The sequence below is a fragment of the Podarcis liolepis genome, assembly GCF_965112155.1.
Source record: "Podarcis liolepis genome assembly, chromosome: 5".
NCBI classification, from domain to species: Eukaryota; Metazoa; Chordata; class Lepidosauria; order Squamata; family Lacertidae; genus Podarcis; species Podarcis liolepis.
Window position 1 is genome coordinate 70,019,135 of NC_139556.1, and position 26,584 is coordinate 70,045,718.

The 26,584-nt window shown below is 40.3% G+C and overlaps 2 protein-coding genes across 3 annotated transcripts; one reads left to right on the forward strand and one right to left on the reverse strand.

The window, feature by feature from the left end:
* Nucleotides 1–76: 76 nt before the first annotated feature.
* Nucleotides 77–6,895, forward strand: MRPS22 (mitochondrial ribosomal protein S22). 2 transcript variants are annotated; one of them, XM_083506564.1, is made up of 8 exons: nucleotides 77–235; nucleotides 990–1,153; nucleotides 1,995–2,159; nucleotides 3,401–3,544; nucleotides 4,475–4,558; nucleotides 5,007–5,152; nucleotides 6,232–6,340; nucleotides 6,712–6,895. In XM_083506564.1, exons 1-8 carry the CDS (start codon nucleotides 103–105, stop codon nucleotides 6,802–6,804), a joined length of 1,038 nt encoding a protein of 345 aa, XP_083362690.1. In that variant the 5' UTR covers nucleotides 77–102; the 3' UTR covers nucleotides 6,805–6,895. The 2 variants fall into 2 exon arrangements, with proteins under 2 accessions (XP_083362690.1, XP_083362691.1); XM_083506565.1 differs by having other exon boundaries at nucleotides 78–235; nucleotides 4,478–4,558.
* Nucleotides 6,313–26,267, reverse strand: COPB2 (COPI coat complex subunit beta 2). Its single transcript, XM_083506388.1, has 22 exons — nucleotides 26,121–26,267; nucleotides 24,021–24,158; nucleotides 23,526–23,612; nucleotides 22,636–22,762; nucleotides 21,273–21,421; nucleotides 20,675–20,821; nucleotides 20,234–20,333; nucleotides 18,663–18,805; nucleotides 17,889–18,088; nucleotides 17,594–17,704; nucleotides 17,072–17,160; nucleotides 16,872–16,978; nucleotides 16,535–16,678; nucleotides 15,483–15,613; nucleotides 14,088–14,295; nucleotides 13,707–13,817; nucleotides 12,564–12,778; nucleotides 10,893–10,985; nucleotides 10,625–10,805; nucleotides 10,444–10,512; nucleotides 9,186–9,275; nucleotides 6,313–7,358 (listed from the first exon to the last, which is right to left on the reverse strand). The coding sequence occupies exons 1-22, from the start codon at nucleotides 26,121–26,123 to the stop codon at nucleotides 7,266–7,268; spliced, it is 2,736 nt and encodes a 911-aa protein (XP_083362514.1). The 5' UTR covers nucleotides 26,124–26,267; the 3' UTR covers nucleotides 6,313–7,265.
* Between the last annotated feature and the right edge of the window lie 317 nt (nucleotides 26,268–26,584).

Consider the following 26,584-nt stretch of genomic DNA (forward strand, 5'->3'; position numbering starts at 1 on the left):
AGAGCGGATTGGTCAAACGCCACTTCCGGATTGCGTTACCTTAGAAACCCGCGGCGCTGCGACCCGGAAGCGCTTGCGGGACCAGTTCCGGGTCGCCGCGCCATGGCTGCGCTAGGAGCGTCGGGGTGCTTGCGGGGCGGAAGGGTCGCCGTGGCTTCGCTGCTCCTGAGGCAGCGCCCGCAGGGACGCCATGCCGCGTGGGGATGGCGGGGCCTCTGCCAAGGCCCGGAGGCGGGTGAGTCTTTCCCTCGGGGGGCGGATACAGGCGGACAGGCTGCCCCCCACGTTGGGCGCGTGAGGCGACGTCGCGTTTGAAAGCGCCTCCTGTGGAAATGGCTCACCTGGTTGGGGCTCAAGGGCTAACCAAGGAGGCAGGTGGGCAGGAGGAACTTGCTGCTGCTGCTGCTGCTGCTGGCTTTTGCCGGTTAACGACCCCACCCCAATAAATGGGACGCTTAGGGGAAGGGGCTGGGCTGGCACCCATCTGCTGGGCCTGATCCAGGCATCTTCGTTGTGCTAGCCTGGGAGCTGGCGCAGTGAAAGAAGCATCTTTTCCTCCTACACTGGCCCACACAAGTGGCAGGGACGTTAGGGTTGCAACCTTAGGATTTTTTGTAAAACATCCAATATTGCAGCCAAAAGTTAGTCCCCATGTGTTTAATGGGACTTACTCTAAGGTAAAACTTGCATAGGTCATGCCTAAGTTACAGCTGGCACTTTAGTAGCATCGTTCAAGTCTCACTTTTCAAAACTGCATTTTAAAAAAGGTATTTGAGCTGTTGCTTTCCTGCAAGACCAGAGCTTTCCGAACTTTTCACGTTGGGGATGCACTTTTTGGACATGCATTACTCCGCCACACAGTAATTTAGTTTTACCAGCAAACCGGAGGATAAGCTAACCCCTTATAAGAGATATCATACAACACACTGCAGCTGGCTCACTAACACAGTTTGGAAAGCTCTGTGCTAGCCCAACCACTTGTTTTTCAGGGGAGAAGAAATCTGATGTTCCAAAACCTTCTTTTACGGATGAAAAAGTTCAGAACTTACTCTTCCAGATGACAGGACTGAATTTGCAGAAAGTCTTTAAGCCAGTAAAACAAGAACTCAACCCCCCGACGTACAAGCTTATGACAGAAGCACAGCTGGAGGAGGTATATTGCCAGTGTTCAAGAAATAATATATATGGGTTTAAGATATGAATAGAAGACACTTCAGGTTGTTTTTTATTTATTTGCTTTGGCCGTAAGAAGAGTTAGGAAATCTAGGCACTCAAAACATTTATATATTTGTTAAGATGTATATGTTGTGGTTCTAACATACCAAGGCAGTTGCGAAAAAACATTTAAAATAATTTAAATTATTCAGAGCAATACAATGACCATATAATATACCTTGAGAAATGTATTGCTTATGCAGTGGTAATAATGAGAATGAATGCTGAAATGTTGTAAACAGTAACTGATTCAGAGTAGCCTTGTACAGCAGGAAAAAAAAAAACAACTCTGTCTCATTTTGATCCAGATGGCAATCAAGTACATGAAAATTGATGAAATCTAACCTGCAGTATGCGGATGTGGTCACAACTCTTTAATATCCCAGGCACTTAGTTATTGGGCATGTAAATAAGTATTTCCACGAACTCAGATCAATAATAGTAGGTGCAGCTTGTAAAAAAAATATGTATCTGCTCTTCCATTTGTCTCTCATGTTTTTATTAGTATTTTTGAACAATTGTCAAATGCTAACATGTTTTGCCAATGAAATGACAATAATAATTTTTGTGTAAGAAATTGTAGTAAGACATGCAAAAATATCTGAAACTTTTGGGTTTAATTGTCACCATGCCAATTTGCATATTTTTGCATGGCTAAACCATTTCTCCCCCTGTCCTTCAAAAACCTATATCTATCAAATATTCGCACATTTTTTATGTTAGATGATTTTCCAATATGACATTTTCTGTTTAATTAATTACTCACTTCTTCCTTTTAGGCCACAAAAGCTGCTGTTGAGAAGGCTAAAGAGAGGCTCAAAATGCCTCCTGTATTAAGTGAGCGGGAGCCAATTAATGATGTATTAGCAGAAGACAAGATTCTGGATGGAATAGAACCTTATAAATATGTATTTACTGACCTAGCATACAGCACCCCCCACCGTGTGAGTCTGTTAGCTACCTTGTAAAAATATCAATTAATTTTACCCACTTTGCAGTTCCACTAGTAGACACTAATCTACAAGGAAATGCACTGTTTTATTGTACACACAGGATCACAACAGCAGCTGCTTCTGAAATCAGGATATGCAGTTTTAGGATAGATAGCTGGGTATGCTTTTTTAAAAAAAATACCATTGATGGATTTGAAGAAAGGAAGAATTTTGCCATCCTTGGACACAGAGGCTTTTTGCTCATGGCATGTTCTGACACTATATTCTTGGGCTGACCTATACCCTCTTGTAAAGTAGTACTTGATGCTTCTGAAAAAAAGACTTCCCCCCATGGACCACTTGAATATTGGCTGAGTCTTGATAGACCACATCACGAATTTGTTTTGTTCTACAAATCCAAACAAAGCTCACATTTTAAGAACTGCAGTCTTGCTTTTTTAATAGGATGGGCCTGTTTTGTGAGCAAAGATCTGTGAAATTGTAATGTTTGTCAGCTTTATTATCAGATCAGGTGCAGCATCCATCCTGCTTCTTCATTTTGAAGTACGGTGATGTTAGCCTTTTCGCAGGCTATCGTGGTGATTGCAGACCACAAGCTTAAGAACTTGTGCTCTATCTGATCCCACTTGTCCCTCAAGATACGTCCCATGGGATCAACAGAGGCCTGAATCATTTTCTTTTGAACAGGGCTCTGTCTCCTTTACTATAATCTTTCTATTGGAATTAAGTTTACACTTGAACCTATAGAATTAATTGCTACAAGATGCTGTGCCTTTTAGTACAGGTAGATTTAATATGGATTAGATAAATTTATGCAGGATATGCCAATATAGGGATACTGGGTATAATAGCTAAATGAAACTAAGGAGAATGATTTTCCAGGTGTGTTCTGACTAGCCTGTGAGCTTTCTAGAGACTATTGGCTGACTGTTGTTGAGAGAACAGCTGGATTAGCAGAACTGAACTATTAAGGTAACTCCCATACTCTTAGTTTTTGGTCTTTAAATCCCTTCCAAGCAGCAGTAACATCAGCTTCAGGTAAGCTGAACAAGCATGTTCTGTTTTCGCTGTGCAGAAGACATGATACAATTTACTTTTTTCAAATATCTTGATAGGAAGTTACTGAAAAACAGTTGGCCCTTTAAAAGTTTGCACTGTTCCATATCTTAAAGTAAAGAGACATGATGGAACAGATGACTACAAGTGCAGCTTACTTCTCTTTTCAATTTCAGGAACGCTTTATTGTGGTTCGAGAAACAAATGGAAAATTACGCAAGGCCACTTGGGAGGAACGGGACAGAATGATACAAATATACTTCCCAAAAGAAGGGCGCAAAATTATTCCTCCAGTTCTATTCAAAGAAGAAAACCTTATGGTAAAAGCTAGTATTCAGCCTTGTGCAAAGCAATTAATCTTACTCACGTGAGCAATATGAGACAAATATATTGGGCCTACTGCACCTTTGCCATTGTCTCAGCTTCCTTACCAGTATCCTTCTTCATGATTTTCTAAATTATCCTTAGACTATATGGCCCATTTGGAAACTCAGTTCTCTATTTGCTAAACCATAGTTTAAAAGCTGGGAATGAGCAGTGAAAATACACACTCCATTCTCACTTGTCTTCTGGTTTCCTTCCTGTCTGGGCACTTATTTCCTGGTATAATTAGCCTGCAGTTTGCCATTATGTCCAAAACTCATTTAATGAGAATTTTACTTCCCAGAATCTTAAACATTTTGAAGTTGCATTTAAGAATACAGTTAATAGACTACCATTCTCAATTTTGGTTATTAGAGCAAACTGCAGTTTAATTACACCAGGATGGGATGAGGAAACACATCCCTTCCTTTGCAGCCTATGGGAAGGTGGGAGGACTCGGCTGGTAAGGAAGGTGCCTCATCACTTACTGGGAAGGTCACAGGAGGGCCCGGAGACCTGCAACGTTCACAGACCCCAGTAAGCAGCCCTCCATCTTTTAGTGGGGGCACTATGCACTATTTTGTTTTTGCCCATGGACCCCCAGAACAAAGTCCTCATGTAAGTGATGTAGTATAAAAATCCACTGTAGTATAAAAATCCAATGAAAATGAAGCTGATAAAACTACTTTGAGATCCGGATCTTTGACAGTGCTGGTAATCTTGATAGAATCTATTAAAGAACGGACCCAAAACATTTTTGCAACTGCTGTCGGATGAGAACCCTAAATTATTGCCATTGTTTAGACCTGGACTATTACTGTTATTGAGTCTGGTTTTTTGATGCAGGATGCTTCATTTATATTTCATTCTTGTTACTATTGTTCCAGACAACGTTTCTTCAAGACCGCCATGAAGAACTCCTTGATCGTTGCCTTGTACAGTTTGAGCCAGATTCACCTGACTATATCAGAGTGAGTTGCCAACATTTGGGCAGGGAGCGTGGGGCTGAGACAATGCTGTTTCCAAAGGGGTAGTCATGTTTTTGTTGTAACAGTCTTAACTTTTTGCACAACAAATAAATTTATTATGGCATAAACTTTCATGGGCTGCAGCTGACCAGTGTTATCCTATATGCCAGATGGTATCATTCCTCAAAGTTGCTATCCCTTTGACACCACTGTTTACAATCCCCTTCTTTCTTGACCCTGTAAGATGGTTGTGTGTATACCTGCAATTCAGGATAACATTACATGCAGATGAAGTGGACTTGTCCATGAAAGGTAATGCTATATAATACATTTGTTTAGTCTTTAAGGTGCCCGAAGTCTTTGATGTTTTTGCTACATACACTTATTCCAGAAACTTACTCGGGAAGCTATTACGACGTTTAAGCATTATTATGTTTCAACTTCTGCACAGGTTCATCAGCGGACGTATGATGATATTGAGAAACATGGAAAATATGATCTGCTGCGTTCAACAAGACACTTTGGAGGAATGGTGTGGTACTTTACAAATAGAAAGAGGATTGATGGATTGCTGATAGACATGCTCCAAAGAGATTTGTAAGTGCTGTTTATTGAGCTAGAGTTATCTGGGTTCTCCAAGGCAATACAGAATTTAAAAGTTCATATTTAAGCAGCCTATCTGCTGAGATTAGTTGCACTTGTAAGCATATGTGTTCAGGATCAAAGCACTGGTTGACTTTTATTCAGGAACTGTAGGCTGGGTTCTTAACGATCATTAACATACTTTGAAAGAGTTTGCCATGAGACACTAGTTAATAGTGTTTTCTGCCAATAGTAGCTAGCAATTCCTGCAGCTATTGCTTATTTTCATTTCCACCTGTATGGGTAGGATAATTCAGTTCCATTTATTATTATTTATTAAACTTGTATACCACCCTTTATATACCACTCCATACATCTCAGAGTGGTTCACAACATAAAAATACAAGAGGAAAAAGAGAAAATACATAATAAAAACAATAATCCCCCCCACATTTTATTATTTACTCATCCGAAACATATTTTGGTGTCATCCAGGAATCAATTCAGTTTGAGTAAGGCTGCAGAATGTGATTGGAGTGTCAGGGTAAGGTATCAGATTGGATTTTACTGTGAAGCTGCAGTCCTTTGGAATAATCCCTTTAAATTTGGTGGGAAGTAAGACTTCTCCAATACATGTTCATCAGTGATGCTGGATAGTTTTACAAAGGCATTAAACTGTAGTGGTCTTGGGAGGTAACTCAATATTGAAAGGGGGTGATTTATATTGTAAAGGTACGTGTGTGACTACAGAACGCCCAGAGCAGGAGGTGTGTTAGAGAGTTCTTTCTACAATATAATCCCTACTGTTGGAATGGCTCCTATATGGGTCTGAACCCAAATGGAGACACTACCTGCACAGGGGGCAAGGATGAAGCTGAGATCGAAAATGAATTCAGCTGGGTAAAAACCCACCTCTTTGAAGATATTTGCTCATAGTGGTGGCTTTCATCGGTTAGTAATTCCTCAAAACTTAGTTCTTTTAGCTAGTGAATTTAATAAAACAAGCTAGTTCCAGTTTAATGTGTTTGTGTGGAGTGCTAACTGTGATGGTTCCTAGAAAAGCAATTAAGTCTTGAATAACTCCTGTATTTCAGAATTGAGGACGCAGTAAGCTTAGTTACTTTGTATCACATGCTCCATCCTGATTGCCAGTCAGCAAAAGAAGCACAAGAATATGACATTCAAGGACTAGATTTAATTAAGGTATACAATTCTTTTATATGGGCCTCTTTTCATGGGGTAGGTACTTATCACAGCAATTTTCCTTTTTTTGGAGTTTTGGGACAAGAAATATTGTACACATTTGTGGAAGCAAATCATCCATGGAACAGTTTGTTAAAAGGCCAACATTTCATATAGCTGAAGTTATCTTTATTCAGTGTTAAATAATCCCTATATGGACTAGAGACTGCACAGCTTTTAACTTCATAACCTGTATCCTCCATTTCACAAAATGTAATTTAGAACATTAGGCTAGTTTCGTCATTTTGAGGTTACCTGCTAGAGCCCAACCCTAGTAACACAGTCAAAAGCTTGCTGGCTACCTAATTATTATCCTTTACATTTTTGTACAGGTTTTTGTGAAGACAGAAACACAGAGAGCTGGATACATTGAACTTGCACTCCAGTCTTATCAAGCAACTACACCTAGGTCTGCAGCTTCATAAAGAACTTACCAATCCACTTAATATGATGTTTGTGAGTGGAAGGGTGGTGTAAAATGTATATAGAATTCTGAATAAAATACTTTTTGCTGTATAGCGTATGGGAAGTAGCTTTAGTTAGCTTTTAAAGCACAGTTGGCCTGTTTTGATTAACAGAAATACAGAGAACTTCTCATATTGAATAGTTTTGTGGGTACAGTGCTTAGTAATCAAAACATTAAAAGGGAAACTACATTTTAAAAGACATTTATTACAAGGCATGGTCTTCATGTGACAAGAGCTTGGCATAGTATCTAAGGAGTTCTACACAACAGAAATAGATACTGCAATGCGGTTCACAGGTCTAACCCTACTTACTTGATCCAGCTTGCATATAAAAACCAAGCTTCTTTCCACAATGAAGACTGCAGTAAATGAAGTTTAGGGAAAGAAATTTGTAAGAAATTTGGTCATTAAAAAAAAATTCAGTCAGACATCTCTTCATCCAAATTAATATCGGTAGTATCAATATCCTCCAGGTCTAAGTTATCCAAGTCTTCATCCAGCTCCAATAATGCCTGTGGCGGGAAGTACATAGAAGAAAATGGCTTACTAAATACCATGCATCTATCATTGCTAAAGAACTACTTACTGGGAACTACTTATTTTATTTCTGCAAGTTGAAATGCTCCAACTACTGCTTTTTAGTGATATTGGACTATCCTGCTACCACCATCCTAAACAACTATGGGCCTGCTAGATATATTTGCTTATTATAAAACACAGCCCCAAAATTTGGGTATAATAAGCAACTCTGATTTAAACCAATGTACAATCTGTGTGTTGAAGGAAGAGGATGAGTAACTTTTTTCTGATTTCATAAAGAATTGTGAAACCTAGAAAACTTTTCCAAACAGGGCCTCTAACACTCTGAGCAATGGTGATTAAGGCAGTTTTAGAGGCTGTATAATGGGACAGTATTTACATTAATATCTAAAATATTACACATTCTACAAGCAGAAGTAAGTTTACCTAGGCAGTAGAGATGAGGATGGGGCAGGGTTTGGTACAGTACAGCAAATCAGCAGCAAGATTAAAACGAGGTTATTGGCAAGATTGGTTTTATCAAAGATATCCTGTGTTCTGTTAGGACAGCCACGATCTCTGTGACACGTTGACAATGAGCTGCATCTGAATAAGGACTTCCTTGAGAAGTAGGTTTGCGTGCTGATAGAACTACTTTAAGGTTGTATCCACTGCTGTCACACATATGAGAATGGACTTCTGCTTGCACAATGGGACTTCACTGTCTCCTACACACTTTCAATCTGCTTCGGGACTCTGGAGCAGAAATGGGGGAGGAGGAGAGGAATGCAAGTCCTGTGGCACAACTGGAAACCTACTTGTGCAACACTGGATTCTGTCCTAAAGAACCAAAACCTAACAAGCTGAATGGAAGAATTCAAGTTTTTATGCAGCTAGGTTCAAGCCTGAAACCTATGGCTTTAGCTGACAAGATAAGGGGCAATATCCAACACTAGTCATACTCTGGGCATGACTTATGTCCACTGACTTCAATGGATCTACTGGGAATATGACTAATCTTGGATATCACAAATACCTATCTTGCTGGAAAGAGTTAGGGAACGTTCAGTTTTGCAGTCCAATTTGATCATGGTGTATAAACACATTAGGGATATGTGGGAGAAAGTTGAAGGAAGCATTCTTTTTAGCACACACTCTGCAAACAAGCTTCATGTGCCCAAGTTAAGAACACCCATCCTAAACAAAATCTGATTGCAGCCAAGAGCACGCAGTAAGAATGTACTGTGATGTACTGATCAGAAATGTAAACAACTACTAAGCACAAGTTTCTATATTAAATTAAGAGGAAATCAATCCAATGGCAAACTTTCCTAAAGAGGTCAGATTAACATTTAGCCACACTCTGGAGAAAGTGTTATTCTCTCAAGAGCTCTCATGTACAAATCTGATCTCAAAGGCTATGCTTCACAAGAAAAATGTAACATAGGAAAGTGAGCGAAGTGGGGGAAATTGCAGAATGGAGTTAGCTTGTCACTGAATTGTTTTATGGAGAATGGAAATGTAATGGTAGAATTCTAGATTGTCTCACTCCCCAAATGATCTGCATTTAATGTTCGTACATTGCAAAAGTAACTAAACCAAGCTTAACCTCATGTGCCAGTTTATTACACGGAGGGAGATTTGCTATCGCCAGTCTTGAATCTAAAGCTCTGCTGACTTACTCTTATTCTGTATAGCCTGTAGAAAAAGTCTAATTTTGAAACTTCCAATGACAGTTTGGAACAAGAAAAATAAGGATTGCTACTGGGATTAGAACCTTCCCAGCTTTAGGATTTTTCATGGTGCACTTGAGCTTTTACCTTTTCATCTTTTATTGTTTCAATTGGGTCCTTCCCTGCAACCGGAGGCACTATCACAGGCTTAGGAACTAGTTCTTCCTCTTCTGAATCCTTATGACAAAAAAGGAAATATTTAAATATTTGATAAGGCTCATATAAGGAAAAACTGGATCCCATTCTTAGCTTGCGTAACCCAAAGAAACGGATTCACCAAGAAAGCGTGTAATACTAGCCCTACACAAAAGCAAATTCGAGAGAAGGCAGCATATGGAAATACTATGTATCATTTTATTCCATTAAGACATTCTTCCTACAATCTTACCTATTGCCCTTAGAACTCCTGATCTAATTGACACTTGCCCTGTTCAGATGACATACCAAATAATGACCTGGTTGTGACAAAAATAAACTCTAGCGAGCTACCCATCTTTCTAACACACACTCAATAGGAAAGGAAGCTTAAAATGTCTGGTTATATTTAAACAGGTACAGCTTTGCCCTAACCACAGTTAACATACCAGGGTCTCAAAGCTAGTTTCAGATCCTGGTTTATTTGAATTAACATTGGTTGGAACTAACCACAGCTGCACATAGTTAGATGTAATGGAAAACTGCAAAATGTCCAAACTGATCAAAAGCTTTAAACTTCTATCAGGTTGTTGGAGGAGAGCATTCAAGCCTGAGCATTCTCATTACAAGAAACTATAGTTTCTTGTGACGTGAACAGGTCTCTCATTCCTGGAACGTGCAACATTTGCTCGCCATTCCTTTCTTAATACCCTTCCTTCTCCTTCCTCTCAAAATTTAGTCTAGAAGGACAATCTTCTTAAATGTTGTGAAGTATATGTGGATGGGCTCATAAAGCGATAAATAATAATAAAAAAACTAAGAATTTTGGAGCTGTTGCTCAGGGCTATTTCAAAGTGCTGAAAGCAACTGTGATGGGAAGAAATGCAGCAATGTTCAGGAAGACAACCGATTTATTCAGACACAGAAATCAGGAAAACTGACAGCAACAGAATTATCTGCATGCATCTAAGTGCCAATGCTATCCAAAGCGGTTTCTATATTAAGGTAACATGGTATGAAAAGAACACACTTACAGAGCAATTGCTTATCACCAAAGTAAATGTAAAATATAAAGAGGACGGACAATCTAAATGGCTCAGTTTTGTTTTTTTAACACAGTCCATAAAAAGCCACAGTCTACACTGTGGAAGTAAGGATTTTGAACATTTAGTGGAGATAACTCTTACTCCAGAATTTCATTACCACTGACCTGCAATGCTTCCCCTATTTTTGGTGTGTAACCTTTAGCTTCTTCCAGTATGTTTCTCTCTTCATTTGGCTACCAAAGACAGAGAATATATCATGTGAGTAGAGACTTTTGCTGACACTAAATGATTCTCAAGGTCGTGCCAGATTCTATATGAAATTGCTCATAACTTGTATCTACTTACAGTGACTAGGGGATATTTATTGGCTGGCCGCAAATCAGTTTGTGTTGCCTTGATGTATTCTTCAGCAACAAAAGCTTCCTTTAATCCAGGGAACAAGTTTTCATATTCTGTGGGATCGGCCAGCGATTCTGCAGCTTTCTGGTTGACTTTAGAGAGATTTTCTCTCCACAGTTTTACAACCCTATCGATGGAACAGATGGTCATTGCAAGTACCTCCGTTATAAGCAAAATATTTTTTACAAAACACACATTAACATTTCAAAGTTACCTTGAAACTTGGCTCGGCAAATATGTTCGTGCTAGGAAAGCAGCTTCTGGTAATCGTCCGGTTTTAATCAACAGCTCAAGACAACTATCAAGCCTACAATGGTACATTTAAAGAAAGTCACATTTTCATTTGTTTGGGTTTAGTTAAATAAAGAAAAAATAAAAGTAAAATCTAGTTTTTAAAATGTACCCATTACTGGAGTATAACACAAATGAGGCAATAGTAATAATCTGAGGATTATGCTAATAGCAAACCATTGTGTTCAATGTTACTGGCAATGTGGTTTTAAAGGCTAATGAATGTCTAATGCCCTGATCCTATGAAGCAACTACATAGGATCAGGCATAAAGCTGCTAAGGTTTCTTAGAGGAAACAGGTTGTTCTCTTATACCATCTTGGCTGTGAGTCCTGGAAGACCTGCTCCCTGCCTTGCAGGCCTTTTTCCACCTGGACTGGGAGGGCAAGACCCTGACTGACTCCAAGTACACAAGCTTTTGAATAGATTCTTGGACTGGGATACTGTTTAGGGGCTTGGGGGTGTTGCTGTTATTTATATTAATTTTATCTTTGTTTTAGATTACAATTTATATTGGGAAGCAGTTTGATTTGCTTATGTGCCTTTTGTTGTTTTATTTATTATGATTACTTTTGTTACATTTGTAATTATGTATTTTTTCATGTTGTAAGCTGCCTTGAGCATGGTTTTAACTATGGAAAAGTGGCATACAAATAAAATGATGTATGTAGGTCTTATACTGGCACTGGCAAGCAGCTTTTGATGCTATTGTGCCAGACATACTCCCCGGGCCTCTTCGTGGTATATAGTTGTGTTATAAACAACAAAGGAAACATCATTAACACCACTGTTACATCCTGTAGACCATTCCTAGATTTCCCTCAAATCTAAGACAACAAAACTAATAGATTGAGAGTATACAGGACTTTCGCATAGAGAGGTTCTATTGCATAGACAATGGATAAACTCTGGATTTTCTTTTTAAACAGCTTTCAATGTTGGATCCTGCACACATGCACTTTTTTACTTTCCATCTCCGTCTCCCCTCATAAGTGAATCCATTCCCTTGCACCCACACCCTTTCCCATGTCCATTTATGTCATAATCCATTTTATGGTCTTTCAAATGCTGGCTCTCTCAAAACTAAAAGATTTCATTGACCTTCTTTCCCTATTGGTTTCCATCCCCCTTCCTCTGTTTCAGGTACTTATTAATAACTTTTTATAAGTAATAATAATAATTTTTAAACTGCCCACTCACTACTGCCATTTGTTCCTGGTTTATTCTAATCAGCTGCTAACTCAGACAGTTGCAAAGCCTTTGGCTGCTCTACAGAATGACCAGAGGTCAGATCTTTTGTCAGTCAACACAACTCAGCTGTCTGAGCCAGCAGCAGCAGAAAAAGATTACTACTGCTGAGTGATTCAGAAAGCACTGTAAATCTGGGAAAGAAGAACTAATGCCAAAGCAATTTGGGGGCAGTTCTCTGCAGAAACAAGTCAAGTGCAACAGTAATAAACCACATCAGCAAAATAAAATGATGATGATGATATCACCATCAAAAATTTGCCAAGGGTGTGTGTGCACTCAGGGCCCACATAAAAGTTTGGGGATTAGCCACCCCTAGTATAGATGAGAGATTATTTGTTACTTACTTTCCTTGCAGGAAGTAGCTCATAAATGCGACATTGTTCTTCCCATCTTTTTCTGCCCCTTCGGCCAGCTTGTTCACCATGCTGGTATTTCCTGAGGCTGTGGCCAACAGCAGTAAGCCACCATAGTCTTGCGCATGGTGCAGGCACTCTTGGGCAAGGCCAAACTGGCATTTACTGATAGCAAGCTCAGCCAGCTGCTTCCACTTCTGCTCAGACTGCGTAAACAGAGAGCAATTCCACATCAGCCATGTTTGACATTGTTCTGAAGCCTATTTAGACTAAATTTAGCCCCGTTAGGTTTTTTATCTCAGCTTTCTCATCTATAGTTCCCCACTTGCACTGAATGTTTCATTCAAAGCACATGGTCATGCCTTAAGAGAAGATACTTATTGCACTATTTGGACACCCAAGAACTACGGGTATGCCTCTTCTAAAAATTAACTCTTGGTTAGCCCACAGAAAACTTCTCACTGTCCAGATCACCCTCGGTATTTTCAAACTATGCTCTGTAAACCAAAAACTATGAACCTGGATAGATCTTGAGACTATCCTAGACGCGTGGACTATCTTATACCACTGAAACATCATTCAAGCAATCTAGTCAGATACTCCAGATTAGCAGCAAGACAGAAAATATATTTTAAAAAACACTTGAATTAAGCTGCTTGCTGCTGTCAAAATCTGGGGAAAGCTATCTTGCTCTCACTTCAGCTTTACAGACAGAGATCATGTCAAATAATCTTGTTTGGTGCTTTACAATATAAAAATCAGGAATTCTAGAACTTCAGTGGGCAATCAATATTTTACACAGATTCCATTAAATTCAGTTCAGCCTTGACACTAAACAACCAGGTTGACTTTGCACCTTTATTGCTGGCATCCATTTGTCTCGAGAGACAATGGAAGAATGCACCTTAGAGGATAAAGTCAATCCACTGGAGAGTTACAGCACCTGCTGTGGCTGCAGAGACTGATACAGGAGAGACATGTTTTATTGCAGGTTGGGCAGGTATAGGTATTCCGTTTTGCTGCTACAGGTGGACCTTTAGAGCCAAAACATTTCTTTCATAAGAGACTATTCTTCTGCATCTTAACATGGACATTGGTAATTCCTCCTGGGTTTCTAAAATGGTGTCAGCATACCTCTGCTTCCACTGCAAGCTGATATGCAATCTTAAGTTCACCAAGCTGAAGAGCAAGCTCAAAGCGGTGTTCTGGGTCTGTAGATACTGCGAGTGCTTGCTGTTTGAAGCCCTGAATATTATAATAATAATAAAAGACATTAGTGAAGAAATCTTCTTAGCAAACCACAGCAAAAATTGATACACAAATACATCTCCCTTTTTATACAAGCCAAAAAAACAACACACCATGATTATTTACCTTGTATTTAAGAGCATTTAAGTGCCTAATAGATATGTCCACCCCTGCCAAATTAAATTTGCAGCCATTTCCAATTCCAGTATTTTAATCTATATTTGTTGACCAAAGATTAATTTGATAGAATGTGCCAAATGTTTTCACCTGCTTCTCAAGGAAGTGTGCAACTCTGGTCCTCTGTTCCTTTGGAATTGTGGGAAGAACTTTGTCAGCCATACTGAAGTCTCTCCTCATCACGGCAGTTTGATACTCTAGCACCGAGACTAGCAAGGAGTAACTCACTATGTTCAGTTCTTTGTCACCAAGGTAAAGTCTGTTGTCTTTGGGGATATATCCAAGTAAATACATTGTCCTTTAAGGAAAGGGGGTGGGAGAGAGAGATTGCATTCATTAGAATAACTTCAGTCTCAGAAATCATCTGGCAGAGCAATCCTAATGTGGAGCAACAAACAGCAAAGTGTCAGTTGAACCACCACATCCCAAGCTCCACTAGCTACACCGGCTGGGGAAGATGGTGGTGGGGTGGTTCTTCAGTACATTTAGTGCATCGGATCCTGGTTGGTGTAGCAGAGAGACACAAGGACCCAATTGGGATGCTTTGCTTTCCACTGCTGGTGGAACAACAGCTGGCAGCAGCTTTCTACTAGCATGGGCAATAGCAATGGTCTTAGAACCACCAGCACTCCAGTTGGCCAGAAGAGAGCCATTAACACACCATCCTAACCTGCACTCCCCTAGCCATCAGCATCACAGTCCTTAAGATTGCACGCTGAATTATCAGGAAATTATGTAATTCACTTGAATTAAACTGATAAGCTAAGGATAGTGAGTCTCTATCAAACTGTGAGCATGCTGAGGTACAGAAACTCCAGATCACTGTGGAGACCCACCCCACCGCAAAGGATTTTTATTTCTGAAACTCTTCCATTTCCTTAAGTAGTAACACACTGGAGATAACAGCAGCGACGGATAGGAATAATTTATTGCTTAGCGCAAGTATGGAGAACCTTTGGCCCTCCAGATGCTGCAGAACTACAACTCCTATCATCCCTGGCCATTGTCTGTGCTTGCCAGGGCTGCTAGGAGTTGTAGTTCAACAATGCCTAGAGGGCCACACCTAGCTTAGTATGTGATCTTAAAGTTTAGCCCACACCTGGCTTAGTGCCATATCTGAAAGACAAAAGAATCTTCAAGAAGCAGGTCACATGGGCAACACAAAAGCTACGCTGCTGGAGCACCCCACAGTCAGATTTACACTCTAAATAGCTTCTTGCTTAAGGACCACATTTCTGCCCATCACAGGCACAGTAATTACTTCTTGCCACAGAACTCTGCTCAATGTGCACTGAACTATCAAAGAAGTAGAACATGCTACACTTAATAGCAGTAATTTCATATCTTTCTTTGCCAAACCTTTATTAGGCATCACAAATATAGGCCATCATAAAACCTCCATATAGAAAATTTTAAAATATATGCAAATAAACAGGTAATTTCATATCAATTAGAACTACACCTGATGAATAGCTGAACACTCACCGGTCCAAATGTGCAATGGTGACGATTTCTCCTCCAACGTAGTAGTTCAGTCTGTTCACAGAACTGGTATAAATAAAACAGTCGCCTACCCACAACCCCGTTTTCACAATCTCTTGAATTTCACCAAGGACCTGGAGGAACAAAGGTGTTAAGGCTTAGGACAATCTTGTTTACTGAACTCTCCATAGGCACTGGGTCCATTAAAAGAGTTTAGCTATATAAGTGGGTCAACTCCATAGGCTTAGTGATGAAGAGTCCCATATTAATGGAAGCTCAGCTTAAAATATTGATCCACCAAAAAAACCTCTTCTACTACAGCACAGATAAGATTAACAAAAGTTCAAATTCCCTATTCACCACAGTTCCCTTAGTAGTGGGATATGGTACAAGAAGTTCCATGTGACATATGTACAAAGTAGCCTAACAATCTTTTAAAATCCAACAGAACAAAGTTCATTCACTAACTTTGTTGTCAACAAAATATTCTGAACCAGGAATGTGACCTTCCAGCTATTTTTGGATTCCAAACTCCCATTAAGTTTAGCCAGCATGGCCAAAGGTCAGAATGACAGGAGATGGAGTCCAACAACATCTGGAGGGCCACAGGATCCCCAGCCCTGCTCTATACAGATCAAGACAGCTGTAAGATTCATATTTACATGAAGCCTTATTAACATCTTAATATGGTTCCCTTGCTGCTAATGTTTAGGAGAACAATTAAATTGTTTCTTTTTCAATTAGGCTTTAGAGCCCTCATAAATATATTATGCTGGTATCATGTTATGTTATATTGTATTATATTGTCTATTGTATATCATTTTACACTGTTTTTATTTTTATTATATACCACTTTGATTTCCTTAGAAAAAACAGGATCTAAATGGTTTAAAATGACCGTGTGTCCCCCAAAGCTAATCTTCCAAGTCAACCCATCTTGTCAATTTCCACATTCTCCTTATATCACATGGCTAGTCTGTTAGTTGACAGCAGTATAAATGGTTTAAAAGACAGAATCAGATCCAAAAAGCCTATTAATCATTAAGTGTAGTTACCTCAAAGGCATCTTCAATGCCATCTTCAGTGACTCCCTCGTGTGTCTCTTGGGCTGTTGCAACTTTTTCAGAAAGATACTTCAGAATGAAGAAAGATTCTTCAGTGGCTATGCAGACGAGCTCACCAGAGTCAGACCAGAAAATCTACATCAAAACAATGCAATAACCTTTAAGGTTTGGGCTCTGATTAGAAGACAAATTAAGCCTATTGTGGCACCAAAAGAGGTAGAGCACACTAGTTTTGTTTTAAGACTCCGAAAGTTTCAGAATTAACAGCAGCTGACCTTGCAAGGTGAGCTTTAATTAATCAGCAGGTTGCGATTGGAACAAAACTCACATGTTTGGGCTGGATTTCAATTCTGCGTATCAATTCTGTATTTTCCCAGTCGTAAAATGCCAGGCCATTGACAGATCGGACACCCAGCAAGAAACCGCCATAGATACCTTCAGGGGACACAAGCAGAAGAAATTAGAAGCTTTCTGGACAGTGTTTAAAACTAGCTAAGATGGGTACAGAAGATAAAATGCATAACGTGCCTTCTGCTCCAAAGTCAGGTTTAAAAGACTTCTTCTCTTTGAAGTTTTTAAATATCTTGACACTGCTGTTGCTTTCCCTGATTGCATACCTGCACACAAACAAAAGATTTCAGTAGAACCAAGGTCTTATTCAGCAAGATTAACAAACAAGGCCAGGAGCAGTCAATACTAGGCACACTGGCCATATAGATCCTGCCAATGTTCTCTTGCAGACTTGTATAGACAGGTTATTCCCCTTTTGCCAAAACAGCTGTGAAAGGTCGGCTGGAATAAGGCTTAAATTGACTGGATGCAGTCCACAGGCCATGTGTCTTTGCCTCCAACTAAGCCATAAACTGAATTGGGATGCAGCCACTACAAAAACTGTTGGTTTCACTTTTTATAGTTCATACTGAATTTTTTTAAAAAAACAATAACAGCAGACCAAAGAGCTATGCAAAGACAATTGCTGTTCATAGTCCAAAACAAAGTGCCATAATATTAAACGAAATGCTAAGATTAAACAAAGCACAAAGGACTTACTCTGAAGAATCATGTGCCCATGCAAACTCCTGAGCAGAACCAAAGCTTTTGTTTCTCAGTGCCATAGCTGTGTAAATGATGTATTCACCATCCCCACACACTACTACAAACCTGTAATGTAGTAAAAACAAAAGAAATGTAAATTACAGTATGCAAGGAAGGTTTGTGTAAGACTTGTAAAACTCAGAAAAGCATGATCAGAAAGATACACATATACAATGTCTCTGGTCCTAAACAGAATTTAAAATTAATGAACGGATTTAAGTTTTTATCTTCGGAAAAAGAAATCCCTTACCGCCCATTGGGATTGTGCTGAATAGTCTGAGGATATATTTCACAGCTGCCCATATCTTTCACAGCAAGTGGCAGTCTCTCTCCGTCTTTGATTTCAGCATCCCCCATTGCTTTCAGATTAGCTTGCTGAATTTCTGAATGCTTAGCCCAAATTATCTTGCCATTAGCATCCATTGACATGGCTGGCTCTTCACGGCCAAGCTAGCAAGGAAAGAAGCATGAGGAGAGTAGATGTATACAATAGTCAATGTAACTAATAAACCAATTTGCTTAAAAACCTTTTGATGTTGACATCAAAACCTTGATGTTGACATTAAAAACCTTGTGGTGCCCCGCAAGACGAATGCCTCGCAAGACGGAAAACTCGCTAGACGAAAGAGTTTTCCGTTTTGGAGGTGCTTCACAAAATGAATTTCCTATGGGCTTGCTTCGCAAGACGACAATGTCTTGCGAGTTCCTGCTGTTTTTCCCCCCCTTTCCACCCTTTTTCTAAGCCGCTTATCAGCTGATCCGATCAGCAGATAAGCCGCTAAAAGCCGCTAATAGCGCTAATCCGTCAATGGGCTTGCTTCGCAAGACGAAAAAACCGCTAGACGAAGAGAATCACAGAACAGATTCTTTTCATCTTGCGAGGCACCACTGTATTCTCCAATGCAGTTATTACAAATAAGACTGGTGTCCTCTGCAATGACCCCAATTATATAATAATAATATGCCAAGTAATTATTCCACTAGTGGACATCTAGCACAGTTAAATATTTTCTAAGGCACATACCTTAACAATGATGCTACCTTCATCATATCCCAGAGCCACATTATTTGATCCTCTCAGGCTCGCCACACACCACACCCTTTCCATGCCATAGTTCAGAGTACTTTCCAAACGGTAAGTGCTTGAATGCCAAATCCGAACAGTTCCTATGCAGTGGCAGAGTTATCGCATTCAGCATTATTTAGATACTTCAGAGGGGGGGAGGAACCCAACCCCCAATCATGATTATTAATACACTGTTTCATACCCTGTGCAAAACTGGGTTACATAAAGGACAAAGAATATAACTACAAAATAAAATGCAACAAATATGTAAACTGCACAAATCACCTAAATACATAAAGGAGCAGAATCATAATGAAATAAAAGAACAAAAGCATCATCAAAAACTTTTCTGAAGATTTATGTTTCCATTGTCCACAGAAAGGCAAGCAGCTATTGGGACAGGTGATTCCACATGCGTGGTGCCGTACCTGAAAAAGATCTCTATCCTGTGCTCCCCTGCAGGAGAACACAACAGGATAGAACCAGCACTTTGAACTGGACCCAGAAACAAACAGATACTCAATAAAACTTGCACAACTGCCCTCTCCAGGTGTTTGTAACCTGTGTACAATACATGGGGGGGGGGGCACAGGAGCTGTGAGGACGAGAACAATAGATCCACTGCCCCTCAGTTTTCTGTTGCCTTCCATGAGTTGGGAGGGGGCATATTCTGGAGTAGGAAGGCTCCCTTGTACCTGTGGAGGCTCCCTGCACGTTTTACAACTGTGTAGATAACCATCACGTGTGCAGGAGGTTCCCTGCTTCAGATAACTGTCCTCCAATTTGTGGAGGGCATCAAAAATGATGAGGGGGTGTGTGGTTCTAGCAGCACCCCCTTTTTTGTTTAAATGACTTACAAATGCCTGAACCTAATTATCATCAGTTACTGCAGTCCCAATTAGAAGTAACTGCTGCATTTTGAACCATCTGTAGCTTCTGTACATTTTTCAAGGCAGTCTAACAAGAAATACATTAGAGAAGTCCCACAGGGATGTTGCCATAGCATGAATGACTGTGGCCAGGTCTGCCTTCTCCAGTCTTTATATAAAAGATAAGTATTTTCCAATCAGAGTATTAAGCATTTGTTTATCACTTCTCAGACATTTCTAACTGAAAAGAATTTAAATCTGTGCAATGGAAATATATCTCATGGAACAATTCTACCCTTCTTGCATTTCGTATTTATTTGTAATCATACCCCTTTTAAGCCTTCGTGATTATTAAAAATCTCAGCCTCTAGGTATATTTCACTTTTGTTTACAATGCTCCTCCAATAAAGGAGCTGTAAATGAAAACAGTTCACAAAGAAACCCACTAACAAACCTACACTTCGGCTCTGCAACCCATCTATACAAATATAACAGGACTATTTCTAATTGTCTCGAGTTAATTTGTAAGCATCTGAAAGAAAAAAAATGCTTATGGCTCATGTCAAGCTTTGGTGAGATGTTAAGTTCTCACTGCTACAGAAACCCCCATAGGAAAATAAACTGGCATTCTAAAGAGAATTGAGAAATGGTTGAATTTACCATCTTCAGAGCCAGTGATGATGATGGGAAGCTCAGGGTGGAAACTAACGCAGGACACATTTTGTGCGTGACCCTCAAGAGTTTGCACACATGTTTTATTCTGCAAAGGGGAAAAAGAAATGAAGCTGTGGATGCAAAGACTTGATAGCACTCTTTAACATACGATAAATGTTATAAACTATAAAACTGAATGACAGTTATAAAGTACCTAACTAGACCTTTCTGATGATGACAACTACTTTATTATTTATATGCCACCCATCTAACTGGGTTGCCCCAGACACTATGGGTGGCTTCCAGCAAAATATAATAATCTTGAACTGAAAACAGCCAATGACAAAAATATTCATATACCTGATTTAAAAAACACAAAACCATAACATTTTTGCTTTTTCAATATAATGCAAATAAATGGTATAGGAATAGTAGGACACAACATACCTGATAGTCCCAGATCTTTACTAGGCGGTCATCTGCTCCAGAAATTAGGTACGGCTTATCACCTCCACTGTAGTAATCAATGCAATTTACGCCTTTCTCGTGGCCTTCTAAAGTGAAGTTGGGTGATGAAGAACCAAGCTGCCACACCTTCCAAGAATATGAAAATGATTGGTGACTGGGTCTAATGAAACCCTGGAAGCCCTTTCACATATCACTATTGGCTAATTTCATGTGTTTAGAACAGAAGTCAAAGGGAGCAGTATAATTAGAAGCCTGTGTTAAATCCTGGGGCAGATTTTGTCCCATCCAAATTCTGTGTGATGACAATAACCCCTATGATAAGCAGATCAAAATTTAAACCCAGGGATCACACTATTCTGAGCACAATCTACACTCAAGTGTATCATGTGCACCAACCTTTGTATTGGATGCATACTGGTGCAGATAAATAAAATAAAAAAATCTTCCCAGAGTATTAAAATGACTCAAAATACAGTTTATGCTATATCCTCCAAGCAGCTGTTAAGCACCTACAATATAAGAAGAGCATTTCACTTTAAATTTAAAATTCTGATTTTCAAGTAAGAAATCACTCTACCTTGATTGTTCTGTCCAAAGAGGCACTAGCAAACTGATTATTATCCTTAGGATTTATGACAATCTGCATCACATAATGAGTGTGCCCTTCAAACACTTGAGAACAGGACCATTTTTTATCCCAGTCCCACAGCTTAATAAGCATGTCATCTAGGAGAGAAAAAATACCTTCCATTATGCACTTCATAAGCACCAAAGGGAAAGAAAAATAGTGATAACCTAAAACTATTTTTCTTTTGTTTCCCTGAACATCTACCCGAAGAGTTCAATATGGCTGAAAAGCTTATCTTTACAAAATCACTTTTCAAGAGTCTACTCATTCTAGTGATATCAAATTTGCAGTAACCTGTTTAGCAGTCCCACTTTCCTCTTTAATATGAAATATGCCAGCGGAACAGCATCATGCCTAAGTGCCATTGCTCTGACAGCGCTCCCTTCCTCTTTTCCCTAGACATAACCTGGCAGAGGGTGTTTCTCTCTGATCCTACCTGGCCCCCCAAAAAGGTTCACAGCTAAGCCCCCTCCCCCAGCCCCAAACTACTGTTATATTCAGATGTGCCATAGGAAAGCATGCACTGTTTCTCTTTCAGATACTGAGTTGCTGCTGTTTGGTCAAGTTTTATTCTTAATCAAATACTTCTATGACATATTCTTTCTAAAGCATGGATGGGAAATCTGTGGCCCACCAGATGTTGTTGAGGCGCAATTCCCATCATGGCTGACCTTTGGTCATGCTAGCTGGGGTTGATGGGAGTTGAAGGCAAGCAAAATGTAGAGGGCCCCAGTTTTGCATCCCCATAATGAGAGTTTTATGTTGCATAGATATGCATCATCATCATTATCAGCAGCAGCATACATTTAAATTCTTTGAAGTTTGACTACATCCTACCACAGTGAACTGGATAACTGAATACAGATGCTTGAGAACCATAAATACTTATGTTTTGTAAGAAGTAACTGGGTTTATGTTAAAATGGGACTAGCGTATAATGCAAACAAAGATCTGGGGCACTTAAGATATAAAACAACATAAATAGGAAGACTATGAGACAATAAGCCAGCTAATATGGATCTAGTTCCAATCAGGGATGACTAACCTGTGGCCATCCAGATGCTGCAGAACTACAACAGCCACAACCAGCATGGACAACAGTTGTGCAATTATAACTTGGCAACATCTGGACGGCTAAAGTTTTGTTAACCCTCTTCTATAGCTTCCGGTAGGATTCTGCAGCAATCTTGTTACAAGTTCTGGAGTCGCTAAAATATGTTGCTACTTCAAGGAGGTACGCAGCTTACTTTCTTACAAAATTCTAGAGAGTAACTCATTAAAATAACAATTAGTAATAAAATTAAACTCTTACCACTGCTAGTTAGAATGAAAGGTTGTGTAGGATGCACAGCAATGCAGCGGATATAATCTGAGTGTGCTTCAAACATGTGAACCCTTTCCAAAGTGTTGTAGTTGAAAACCCGAATTTGCATGTCATCCTATGAGGAAAAACCCAATAAAAATCAGCTTCTCTATAAATGAAAACTGAATTTCCACTTCCAAATAAAGGATTGTATCTAATGCTGCCATTCTGCTTGTGCAACAGACTTCTATTTGTGCAATGGAGCTTTCCCTTCTCTTCTGTGTCCCACCCATGCACTCTCAAAACCTGCTCCAAAGAGTTGGGGGACTCTCTAGGGCAGATTTAGGCGATGTGCAGGGACAGGAGAAGAAAGGGAAGTCCCACTGTGTGAATGGAACACAACTCACAACTTTATTGGTTTTGATCTTGCATTGTTTTTATTGAACTTGTTTCTAAGCTTCCCTCATACAGATACATTTTAAAAAATAAAAGATAACGTCTAGCATCACTTTGCATATCTTTTAGTGCAGAGATGGGAAAACAACTGGGTCCTCCAGTTGTTGCTGAACTACAGTTCTCATCATGCATGACCACTGGTCATCCTGGCTGGGCCTGATGGGAGCTGAAGCCCAACAACATTTGGAAGGCTGCAGGTTCACCACCTCTGCTTTAGTGGACTGTTTATTTTTGCTAATATAGCACCTTATACTACACTGTATCTCTCTTAAAAATCATCAACCCTCCTCAGTCCATAAGGTTCCTCTGCAATTAAATTTGCAATTCAGAATTTCTTACCACTTAAATATCCTTCTTTTCAAAAAGCAAACCTCTAAATGATTAGTAGCTTCAAGGTTCCAAAATAAACAACAAAACATTCTTAGTGGAAGAAGATAACTTACGGCTCCTGTAACAACCCAGTTTTTTCTTGCCACAAATTTAGATGCTCTCACTGGTAGGTCACATACTTCAAAAGTCTTCACTAATGTCTGAAAACAAAGGTTACATTTTATGTTAACTTTTATTCATGAAAAACCGCTATTTAGAAATCTCTTTAGCTATTTCAGATAGCTGTTTTTCAACTATCGGAACATGATGGACAATATTCTAGAAACATAAATAAGTTACAAAAGTTACATAAATAAGTTGCAAAATGTTTCAAACACTTCATAAATTTCATATTCTTAGGAAAATAAATACACCACAGTTCAATGCCCTTGAGTGGGGGGAAGGGTCTTAATGTGATACCAAAATCCCAATCAAATTCAGAGGACCCTGTGACTTCATAAAACACAAGCAGTCCTGATCACAAATCTCCCCAATCACATTTAATTGGGCCCTAATATCAATAATCATTTTACAACTTTTCACTGAACATATTTTATATCACACATTACCTGTGTTTCATGGTTCCAAACACAGACACTACCATTGTAAAGGCTAGCCAACATCCATGGCTCTGTGGGATGCAAGTCCACACTCTTCACTCGATCAGATCGAGCTGTTAGCTTACGCTTTATGTCAAGTCGAAGTGGCTAAATAGCAGAAGAATAGAATGAGGCTGTTACAAACACATACAATAGCTGGTTAAATATATTTATGCTGAAAGAAAATTGGACAGGACCTAAACAGCCAGTCATATTTACATAAGTGGTTCACACTAGCCTGACTGCAATAAACCTATTCATTCATTCATTCATTCATTCATTCCCTTACAGACTGTTCTCTGGAATGGCCCAAAGATTTAGTTTACCCAGGCCATGCTAAAATCAGCAACAGCTGTCAGCTTATTAAAACATTATTGTGATAAATAACACACGTTCATCATATACCTAGTCCTAGGCTAAGAATTTTGACAATGTGAGAGGATTTCAGATATGAAACAACAGTTTGGGATGAAATTATACTGCTACAATATTCACAAAAAGTGACACAGACAAAAGAGCATGTTCATGCCCTTTGTGCACAGCCCTTTTTTGGCAAGTGTAATAGAAGTACTAGGTAGAATTAAAAAACAACAACTGATGCCCCATTAGTATATATACAAACATCCAGGAAAACTCACAGGTCACTCACAAAGCACACTGCATGCATTTGACTCCAGGCTCTTCCAGTTAAAAGCATATAAATCAGGAGTAAGCAAACTCGGCCCTCCAGATGTTTTGGGACTACAACTCCCATCATCCCTAGCCAACATCACCAGTGGTCAGAGATGGTGGGAATTGTAGTCTCAAAACATCTGGAGAGCCGAGTTTCCCTCTGCCTGATATAAATCAACAGAATCCTAAGAAGCTGCCGCTAGTAAAAGTTGGCAGTACTGGGCTAAATGGACCACAGATCTGTCTCTATAACTGGTATTTTTATTATACTGCTTCGATCAAATCTCACACCTTCTTGGATACATCTAAGCTAACCTATTTATACAATTCATAAAACCCAGAAATGTGCAGGCTTACTTTCACCCTCCATTTGTTTTCAACTCTAACTTCCATAAGCCCCAGCCAGCAAGGCTAACGGGATGATGGGAGTTGCAGCAGAACATCTGGAGGGCCACAGATTGGGAGAGACTGTTGTAGACAATGCACTTCCATTTCAGCAGGCATGAAGCGGGACACTAAATACAGGAAGCAACTCTGCCAATACCCTAACCACATGCCTGGCCATCGGCCTACTATCCATACTGCAGAGCCCTCAGCTTAAGATATGTACACAAGATACATAAGAGTGCGAATCACAGCAATGGTTGAAGGAAGTGCTTTTTTCTGGGGGGGGGGGCACATACCCCTAAACATTTTGTGAATCAAAGTTTGGTCTCATTGAGGGGCAGTATTTCAATATGTGTAGGAAAATGAGAGTACCCCTAAACATTTTTTAGAAGAACAAAAAAAGCACTGGTTGCCTGCCTTTCACACATCTTCAGATGAGAACAGGCTGACAGCTGATAAGTGGTGGCCAGGAGAATTTGCCATTTTCAACTGAGCAAATGCTTTCATTGAACCATCAACCATCATGCAGACCCTACCCCCAATATCTCTTCCATCACCTCCAGTCCAGACGCTACTTGTGAATATACGCAGCACTGGAACACACCACCATGGGCTCCAAAGGGGAGCTGGCTGTGAGCTTTGCGCTGCACAACACGAAAGATGCAGGCAGTTTGATGGAGGTAAATCCGCTCAGAGCTTCGGGAGAGGCAGCAATAGCACAGGTACCACCTTCCCCATCCCCCACCCCATAATCAAAGCAGGCAGAAATCAGCAGGTGAGCCTTCTCCTGTCAAGGCGCCTCCAGGCCGGGAAACACTTCACCTGCTGGATTTCTGCCTGCTGTGCGGCTTAAAAAGACGGGGAATCCTTGGCCCCGCCGGGCAGGCCTCTCTCTCCCCGGTTCCAGCAGCGCCTGCTCCTCCCCACCCACCAAGCCCACTTCCCGGGCAGAAACAGCCAGCCTCCTGCCTTCGGGCCCCGCTGCCGCCGGCCCCTCCTCGCCCAGCTCACCATGGCTCTGGCTCACGCAGTCCGGGCTGCGGCCACCGACGCTCCCCGTCTCCCTCACAGCCCAATTCACCGACGTGGAGCTTCCGGCTGCAGCGGTTCCCGCGAGAAGCGGGGAAACAACGCGAGAGCACGAGCCCTTCCGCCTAGTCGCCTCTATCTCGGCCAATGGGTGGAGCGGAAGGGAATGTTCGTAGAGGTAGCCAAAAAGTGTAGAGTGACCGCGTATGTCTAGAAACGGAGAGAGGGAGGGAGACTTATCCGCTTTCTATGGGCTCTCGATTCGGCGCTGTTCGAATAGGGGGAAAGCACGCGCGTTTCTACCTCTCGTGAATATTAAGTGGACAATTCGACTGCCCAGTAGCTTTGAGTCCAACTTTGAGTGAAAGATTCCCGCATTGCAGGGGGTTGGACTAGATGATCCTAGTGGTCCATTCCAACTCATTCTGCGATTCTATCTGCAAATG

Coding starts and splice junctions, on each gene's coding strand:
- MRPS22 (XM_083506564.1), top strand. CDS start 103: ATGGCTGCGCTAGGAGCGTCGGGGTGCTTGCGGGGCGGAAGGGTCGCC. Junction 2,160..3,400: donor CATACAGCACCCCCCACCGT/GTGAGTCTGTTA, acceptor TTTCAATTTCAG/GAACGCTTTATTGTGGTTCG. Junction 3,545..4,474: donor TCAAAGAAGAAAACCTTATG/GTAAAAGCTAGT, acceptor CTATTGTTCCAG/ACAACGTTTCTTCAAGACCG.
- COPB2 (XM_083506388.1), bottom strand. Junction 23,613..24,020: donor TTTGGAACCATGAAACACAG/GTAATGTGTGAT, acceptor CTTTGTTTTCAG/ACATTAGTGAAGACTTTTGA. Junction 10,986..12,563: donor AGCTACTTCCTGCAAGGAAA/GTAAGTAACAAA, acceptor GTACCATTGTAG/GCTTGATAGTTGTCTTGAGC.